This window comes from Terrapene carolina, unplaced genomic scaffold (genome assembly GCF_002925995.2).
Source record: "Terrapene carolina triunguis isolate 2854851 unplaced genomic scaffold, T_m_triunguis-2.0 Scaffold62, whole genome shotgun sequence".
In the NCBI taxonomy this organism is placed as follows: Eukaryota; Metazoa; Chordata; order Testudines; family Emydidae; genus Terrapene; species Terrapene triunguis.
In genome coordinates, this window is record NW_020664413.1 from 54128415 (window position 1) to 54137628 (window position 9214).

Consider the following 9214-nt stretch of genomic DNA (forward strand, 5'->3'; position numbering starts at 1 on the left):
TATTTGCAACATTTATCAATATTAGGTTTTCACAGAGCATGCTATCTAGGCGCACAGGAAGCATTAGCATAGCACATTGTGCTCTGAGCAACAGAACCACAATACGGTCCTTCCTGAGTCTGTTGAAAAAAATTTATTTTGGAGAAAAGGGAAGACCAAATGATGGACAGTCAGTTTTATGACTGATCTGGGTCAGGCCAAGGGAAAAAATTAGTAGGTTGTAATGGATTCCCACAATTATCACAGACATTGAAGACAATAAATCAACTCTTTGACTGCCCCCACATTTTTCTTTATAAAGCTGAAGGATTAATTCTTGTTTCAAAAATATAAATTATAATTATTTTAACCATTTGGACATCAGTACTGTACCCTGAAGCTTCAACCTGCATTATTCACTTTGAAGTGGAACATAAGCAGTATCAAGTCTATCATGAAGATACAAGAGTCTACAACCTGTACTTCTATATTACTGATTATAGGCATTGTAGCTGCAATAGCCTATATTCAAGACTTGCTCTGACAATATATGAAGTTCTTTCAGAGTTTATTGTTTATTATTTGTATAACGGTGGTACCTAAAGGCACCAATAAGGACTGAACACCCATTATGCTAAGTGCGGTACAATCAGAGTAAAAGACGCCAACTTCCCCAAGAAGCTTACAGTCTAATGAAGACAAGACAGAATAAGTGGGAGTAGCAATCAGAAGAAATAGGGAAGGGAGGACTCAAAGAATCCAAGTCCTTTAAGTAAAATAAGGACAGATTGGGGTGCTGTTATCTTTAAACAAACAACAGTTTGTCCTGTTTACAGGAGCAATGTAAAATGAAGAGCAGATAAATGCTATCTTCACTGGCAGAATTTCATCTGATTTCACATACTGAGGTCCTGGTGAAGCTGAGAGAACATCCCATGCGCCTCATGGCTGTTGAGGCTAGCAGGGAGGTCCTGGGTCTACTACTGACTAAAATTGTTACTGTTTTCCCCTGCTGATCACTGAAACAAACAGTAATTAGGCTCTTGGTCAAGAAGCCATTACTTTACTGAACTCACTAATTACCACTATACTTCCTTCAAACTTTCTTGGTTCTGGACGTTATGGAGGAGTTCATGTCAATGCAGCTCTGGATTCCTCTGACTTCCTGTGACCCTATCAATCTGTTTTTTGACCTGAGAATGGTAGAAAGACATCTGTTTCTACCTTTAGTTGATGCTCTTCTGACAATGCATAAAGATCTGGTGGACCAGGATTACCTTTGATACAGATAACCACAAGGTGCAGATGCCATGTCTTTGTAGTCAGGCAAAGGATAAAAATTGTTCTTTAACTGATCCAACCTTTCCTTTAAGAGGCTGCATAAAGTAGTACTGGATAACTAGTCATCCAAACCACAGAGACTTCCACAACTGCCTAATACATAGCAGCGATGGACTCGTGTCTTTGCCGCTGACATTTATGATAAGTATGAGTAAAGGTGGGCAAATGTGTGTTGTGCTGGGAAAGTTGTGTTCATTTGTGCATGGATTGTTTTGTGCTGGGAGATTTGTGTTGATTGAATGTGGGCTGTGTTCATCTGGGAGATTTGTGTTGATTTTTGAAGGTGGTGAATTAGGGGGTTATGCTGCAGTGACTGACTGTGTGTATTTGGGTTTATTGTATATGGTTGTACTGTTGGCTGTGCTGATTTTGTGTGTTTTGTGTTGTGCTGGGAAAGTTATATGGATTTGTGTGTGTGGTGAATTAGGGGAGTATACTGCAGTGAGTAGCCATATGTGTTTGGGGTTACTGTGATTGCTGATTGTGGTGTTGTGTGGGTGGTTGTGCCACTTTGCATCAGGGGGGTGTTCTAGGAGAGTTGTGATAATTTGTTCGACAGCTGAGCACAAAGGTGTGGCAGTTGGGCCAAGTAATTTACCATCTGTACCGGGATAGTCAGTAGGCAGACCACAAGCCAAATCCAGACAGCCAGATCCTTTTGAACAGACCTGAAATCCTTTTATTTATTATTTTTTATTATATTCTCTGGAGTCTGAACATTGACTGACTATACCTAGACCAAGAAATTTGGACCTTGACAAAAAATAATTGACTACCCCTTATCTGTACAGTCTCCCCATATGACCAATGAAACTGCTGTATGTAAATCAGCTATAGAATAAGGGTGGTTGGCTGATTGAGTTACCTCTGATATCACAATGGTCTAGGACTCTCAGCATGGTATAGAAGAGTTATATGCTTTATTCTAGCAGTACACTGCACAGATGTAATTCATAAAGTCAAAATGCCGGCCTGAGAACTTAAGAACTGGATGGTAACAGACCACAAAACCCAGTGATGATTCAAGCTGCTGATATTCTGAACAAAAAGAGCTCTCAACCATGCTCATAGCTGCTTCCATAACTTCATGCTGACTCTACAAACATTTTAGCCTTCAGAATGACAGAGAGAATCTTTTATTATATAAATTAGACATCTCAAGGAAACTGTAAGGCATTTGGGGCTGCAATGCTATCTGTACACCAGTGACACCCAGTTCTAGCTCTGGTTCTGTTGAAATGGAGTTTCCAAATGTCTGGCCAAGACCTTGATGAGAACAAGTTGACAGATCCAACATGGAGAAAGAGTGAATTGACAGTGGGGGAAAAGCAATTTGAGGAACTGAGGAGGTATGTAACTGGTCTACGTATTGGCAAGGGTCCTCTCCTGCTAAATTGGTTTACAATCTTTGCATACTTCTGGTCCACATTGTGCTTGTATTACCAGGAAGCAGCAGTGGCTCTGTGATGGGGTGTACTCCCCACACTGGCTCTGCAAGAGCCGAATTAGGCCAGGGTGGCCCAATCAGCCAATTTGGCTGCAAATGGGGGAGATTTAAGCTGGAGAAAGCTAATTAGAAGGAAGTTCAAATGGGAGGGGCTTCTATAAAGATAGGAGGCTGGCTATAGTGAAGGGAAGCATCAGGGAGGAAGCCTGCAGTCCCCTACCCTGAGGTAGGGGAGAAGCAGCATGGTAGAAAGGTGTTCGGTGGGGAGCAGTGAGGGGTGCAGCTGCAGCCCTTAACTGTTCCCTACAGGGCCCTGTACTGGAACCTAGAGTAGAGGGTGTTATTAAGGGCAATGGCTATAAAAACTGCCAGAGTCAAGGATAGAATCACATAGGGCAGCAAATGAGGGACTGCCTGACACTGCTTGTGAAAAGAGACTTTGAAAGACAATTTGCTTCCCCCAAAGGGGTACCCGCTGAGTGACTTGGCTGGAGAGCTAAGTCATGAAGAGGAAGCAGCAACACCTGAAGTGAGAGAGAGAGAGACGGAGTGCCATCACAGGGATGGGTGTCAGCCTCACAGAGCTAATCGCCAGGAGATGGTGCTGTCCAGCAGTGAGTAGAGCACCCTGTCACAGGTTCATACAATTTTTGTTTCCATTTGTGACCAGCTATTTGATTGTATTCTTTCCTGGATGAGGCAAACCTTGCAACACTAATCCATGCTTGTCATTACTAGGCTGAACTACTGCAGTACTGTCCATTTGGGGCTATCTTTGAAGAATATTCATAGTAGTTAACAGGCATAGAATGTGGCAGTCTATTCACTGTGGGGTAAGTCCACATGACCATATGAGATCAGTGCTATATGAACTGTATGCTATGTTCAAAACTGTTTGCAGGTACAGTCCAACGCACTGGTTCCAAAGTTTATAAAACTCTATATGGCTGAGAACTGGTATATCACAAAGCAATCTACTATGGAAAATGATTCCTCATATTAATAAAAATTCCTCAAGATTAATGGATTGAATTGAAGACATTATATTCTTTGAAACTTGAAACCAAACTTGTCTGATATTGTGGAATATAAAATATCTTAGCATTTAAAATTTTAATAGTTTTTATAATACACTTTTTAGGGAGTAATCTGTTGACTAGAATCATCTGCTAATAATAATTTATTTTTAAATGTATAAAATATACCTGTCACATTTGTCCCTAGGTTCATGAATAATATTAAAACACTAATCAGTACATTGATTCATACCAACACAAAGCCACCCCATGAACTGGGCTTGCACACATCATTCACAGTTAATAGCTTCAGGCAAACGATGAAAATATAGACTCAGCACTGCTTTCTGAAGTTCAACAGATTTTGGCTCTGTTGGACCAGTTGGGAAAGCAAATACAATACCAAGTGCCTGCACTGAAAATAGTCTGCCTACACCTTCTATACACTTAAATCTAGAGTGTTAACAAGAGTATCTCACATGATATCAACTGTCATGATGGCACTAAGGGAAAGAGACAGTCGTTCAGGTAGCCAGGAACCAAACCCTATACAATATAAGACTGCATCCATGAATTGCATTCATGTTCAAATATTCAAAACAGTTAATTTCAGGACTTGGTAGACTTGGATTTGAAGTTTCCAATATTTACTGCATGAGTTCCAAGTACTGGGCTATTGCCTCTCCATGATTTGGAATCTGCCAGAGTAGTCTTAGTTTGGTCAGACCCTTAAATTCTGAAGGCCTACTTGTATCCCAATGGAAGTAGCATTGGAACATTTATGGCTATGCAGATAAGGCTGCAGACTTCCCTGCTCATACCTAGGTGCTGAGGTATGATATTAAAGGAGCCCAATATTGCAAAGTGCCACCCTACCATCTGGGGTGGCCTCCTCCCTAACTGACTTTTCAGTCAGGTAGGAAAACTAACAGGAACCGTTCAGTTCCAAAAACAACTCCTCAACTAAACTCTGAATTTATTCTATCACACACTAGTAGTTTTCAGACCATTATACTGTAGGAAACACATGACTTCGTGGTGACTGAGAAAGTGGGGGGGGGGGGGTAAATCCACCTATCCACCCCTAACTATCCCAAACCTCTTCTCTTGCCAAGCTGGTTCTTAATATTAAAACAAATTAGGTTTGTCTTCCCTCCACCCTGTCCCTTTCCCTCTTCCAGCAGAAGTGCAAGGGTAATTCCAGTCCCAGAACAATCTCCACAGTCCCACCAGTGGGAAGAAGAGAGATCAGGCACTGCAGAGGTCAGTTGTGAGGCAGGTCGACATCTTTCTGCCTGATGTCCCAGATGATTGCATAAGTGGGCTTTTTGGTTGGCTTGGAAGAGTAAATTATAGCAGTTTAAGAGAAGCAGTCGTTTAAGACAAATAAGAGATGCAGTCCCTTATCCAAAGAGTTTAAAAATACTGCTATATACACAGAAGTGTTACTTTAAAATTTGTACAGAAAAAGTGAAAAATTCAGTTCTTTTTAAAGAAATCAAATTGACACATTTAATCCTCACTTTTCCTTTTGAATAATTTCAGTATAGCACCAAATAATGTTTTTTGAAAAATTAAGAATTGCATTTTAGTGAAATATTTTCTTTAACTGCCTATCTTTTTAATGTTTAACTAGTAACAAAGTAGGCTAAAAACATCTTGTGTTCCCTAAAATTAGGATCATAGCATTGCCAGTCTATCAAGTGTCACTCCCACCAGTATACAGACTGAGAGGTTTTTTTTTATTTACAATGCACAGAAGGTAGTGCCTTTCACCATCTGAATTTTAAAACACTATGCTGAACAAAACTTTTAAAAGAATTGTTGGAGGAGGTGGTTGCTATGGCCTAGAAGTTTATCATGGCAAAATGATTAATCCACTCTTCTAATTAACCTTTCCTGTCTCATACATTTTAGACATAAAAAACCCAAGAGTTACATATCCAATCTTTTCCTTATATTTCAAACCATACCTCTGCAGCAGATTATACATCATGTCTCCAAAAATTTGTGTACAATTACATTTTGAACATTTGTAAATTAAATGTATTTTAAGTTTAGAGCTAAAATACTGTGGTTGTTTCACAAGAGAAGTCAGCAGGGTAGTTAAACAGAGAGAAGGCTTGCTATTTTTAAAAATGGGGGATAAGTGCATTTTCCCTTACTTGTACAAGAAAATACCATATCCCCAAAACCCAGAAGTTTCAATAATATAACTGCAGTTACTGCACAGGATTTGCTATCTGAGCATCTTAGCTGCTTTTTCAAATGCTTTACTAAGGTATGTATCATTAAGCCCATTTTATAGAGGAATAGTGGGGAGGAGGGAGGTGATCTACACAAGTTTAAGCTACCTAACAGAGAAAGGAGACGTGACCAACACTTGACAAGTGCAGGGTATACCTACACTTCCAGTAAAGGTGTAGTTGTAGCAGCTTCCCCTGCAGGCTTTAATCTAGCAGGCATGGGCCACTAATAATAATAGTAAGACATGGTGCCACAGGTTAGCAGCCAGACTATGTACCCATGCTTCCCAGCAGGTTTGTATTCTGGTTACTTGCAGTAATGTAGTCAACTCTCATTTGGGGAATAGAGAGTTTAGTGTAGGTTAGTTTACCCACTTCCTCTTTTACCACTCCACCTCTGGTTGCTTGCTTGTGTTGAAACTCGAGCTGCTACATCTACACTAGTGCTCTTATGCATGATAGCTAAAGTCAGCGGTACTATGCAGATCCCTGGTACAATCCCACCATCACATTGCTTTTGGCACTGTGTAGAGTTCATACGCTTCTGCTGCCTCCCCCTGCCAGAAGCTTTCACTGATGTGTACCTACATACTATGGTGTTGTCACAGATTGCTTTTCACTGAGACATGCAGTTACACCCTGCTGGAAGAGATGACCAAGAGGGAGACAGCCCGAGGGCGGTGGGGTTACCTGTGCCCCAACTTCCTTACTGACCCTTTACTGAGGAAAATAAATAGAACACTGGAGCTCCCCACAACCAGTAACGTGTGTCAGTTCTCAGCAAGACCCGGAGGCCTCCTGAATCTCCTCACACCAGCTCCCCCCATCCTCAGTGAAAATGTCCTCTGCAACAGAACAGCCCCGCCCTCACTCTCAAGTAGGTATCCACCCTGCGGGAGGGGAGCGGGATAAAAGCCTCGTGCTAAAACGGGAGCGAGGAGAAGCACGTGCCGGGGAGGGGCGAACGGCTCGCTCGAGCGGCGGGAGGTGGAAAGAGCTCGCGCTGGGGAGGAGCGAACGGCTCGCTCGAGCGGTGGGCGGGGCTGGCCCTCCCTGACGGTTTTGGCGGGAAAGCCGTGCCCGGCCTAGGGAGCAGTTGCCTCGCTCACCGCCCCCGTCGTCTCCGCCCCCTCACACAGGCCGGGCAGGCACTGGCTATTTAATGGGGGGAGGGCACATCCTTTCACCCCGAGTCTCTGAGCCCTTTCGCCACAGAGCCCCGCGCCTCCGCACAGCCAACACTCACTGCCGTACGTCACACCCACAGGGAAGTCACTCACAGCACCAGTCGTAGGCCCTAAGGCACGTTCCCCCGGGAGCCACCCCACTCCGAACCTCCCTGTGGAGCTGGGGGCGGCGTCGCCTGTGGCTCCGCTTATCTCCTGAGTGGCCGGGTCCCCGCTACTCACCGCGTTGTCGGGCTCCATCTCCCGCCTCACACCGGCCTCAAAGTCCCTGCAGCACGTTTCCCGCACGCAGCTCCCTCCACACGCCGCGGCAGCTCCGAGCCCGACGCGCTCCTGGCTGTAAACCCACACAGAGCCGAAGGAGTCACATCGGGGCGGGCGGGCCCGGAAAACGGAGTGTGGGGCGGAGGGGGTCTTCTCCCTGCCTAACGCACGGGTAGGGGGCAGCACTGAAGTACAATCGGGGCGGGGATTGATGTTCGGGATTGTCCGGGGCAGCCGGGAAAAAGAGAAGCGGGCGGTCAATTGTGTCTCCCACACAACTACCTGCCCTCCATTCCCCATGCGCCCCACAGAACTATCTCACTCCCTTCCCCTTCATGGGCCCCACTCAGCTACCTTGCCCCACTGCTCACATGGGCCCCACACAGCTATCTTGCCCCATTGTTGTGTGGGGCTCATAGGGGGAACAGCCTAAGGCAGCATTTACCCAGGGCTCCAGCACAGCTATCCTCCCACAGTTCCTCCAATGGATCCCACAGAGCTGTCCTCCTTCATTCCCCACCCTATCGGCCCCACACAGATACTACTTCATCCCCTTGTGCCCCCTAACATTTCTCCCCATGGATCCCACATAGCTAACCTCTTAAGAACTATTAAACTCCCATCCCTTATCAGGACCCTGCAACCCCAACAGATATCACCTCCAAACCCTCACTGAGTTTCATTCAGTTATCTCCCCATATCCCATCTGCCACCTGCTTCTGCCCATTCAGTCATCTTCTATCTCCCCTGCAGCCCATTCAGTTACTGCTCCTCCTTCCATCTTCTGCAAAACACATCCTACCTGCTAACCCCCCCATTCTCCCTGCTACTCCTTTCAGCACACTTCTTTATCACTTCCAATCCCCCCTTCAGTCCCCTGCAGTTCACTGTAATCATCTCTTCCCTGCAACTTGGGCAGTTTTCACTTCCCACCCCAGTAAAAGAGCTCTTTCATTGAGTTATCAGAGATCAGTGTTTAGGGGCCCTGCCTGGAAAGTGAAACTCCCCCCTCTGCCACCATCCCTTGCACCTGCTGGTGCTGTCACTCACCCTGAGAGTTCAGCCTGCTGCTCTGGGACAGGCACGCACAACTCCTAAGCACCACACAAAAAACCCTTTACAGCTCCTTAGACACCCTAAAGCACTGGGAGTGGGAGGGCTGCTTACTCACCTCCAGGGGTGAGTTACTAGACCCTGGGGCGCCACCAGTAGCAGCAGCTGGGTAGGGGTTGGTTTCTGACTTCCAGGCCTGGAGCAGCAGGAGAAAGCAGCACAAAGCTGTTGGCTGCTGGCTGCTCCTCCATTCCCTGTGTGCTTCTGAGTTTCTGACACTCACACACATTCCTTCTCCCCCTCCCCCTCAGTGAGTATCATTTCACCAACAAACCCTCATTACACACACTTGCAAAACACTGATCACAGGCTGGCTGGCACACAAACATACAAGAATAGTACCAGGGAAGGGTGGTGTAAGTATTGCAAATTGTTGCTCAGGGAGGACTCTGTGAATGAGCTAGATTCCTCATTGAAATGTCTAGCAAAAGTCCCCACGCAATCCCAAGAAGGGGGGAGATTGTCAGACATACATCAAAGTCCTCTTTCATCTTCATTACCTGAGGACATGTAACACACAAAAATCATAGAGGGAGAAAGACTTAACACACAAGCAGAGAGAGAAACTGTAACACACATCACCCCCCAGAGGGAGAGACTGAAGTAAAATCCCTCATTCCC

General features: G+C 45.0%; 1 protein-coding gene across 1 annotated transcript in view; it reads right to left on the reverse strand.

Moving 5' to 3' along the window:
- Nucleotides 1-8724, reverse strand: part of BOLL (boule homolog, RNA binding protein) — a 93636-nt gene extending 84912 nt beyond the window's left edge. The window contains exons 1-2 of the mRNA XM_026647652.2: nucleotides 8652-8724; nucleotides 7439-7553 (exon numbers count right to left, since the gene is read on the reverse strand). Coding sequence (XP_026503437.1) covers nucleotides 7439-7456 — 18 coding nt within the window. The 5' untranslated portion in view covers nucleotides 7457-7553; nucleotides 8652-8724. The remainder of the gene's footprint in view (nucleotides 1-7438; nucleotides 7554-8651) is intronic.
- Between the last annotated feature and the right edge of the window lie 490 nt (nucleotides 8725-9214).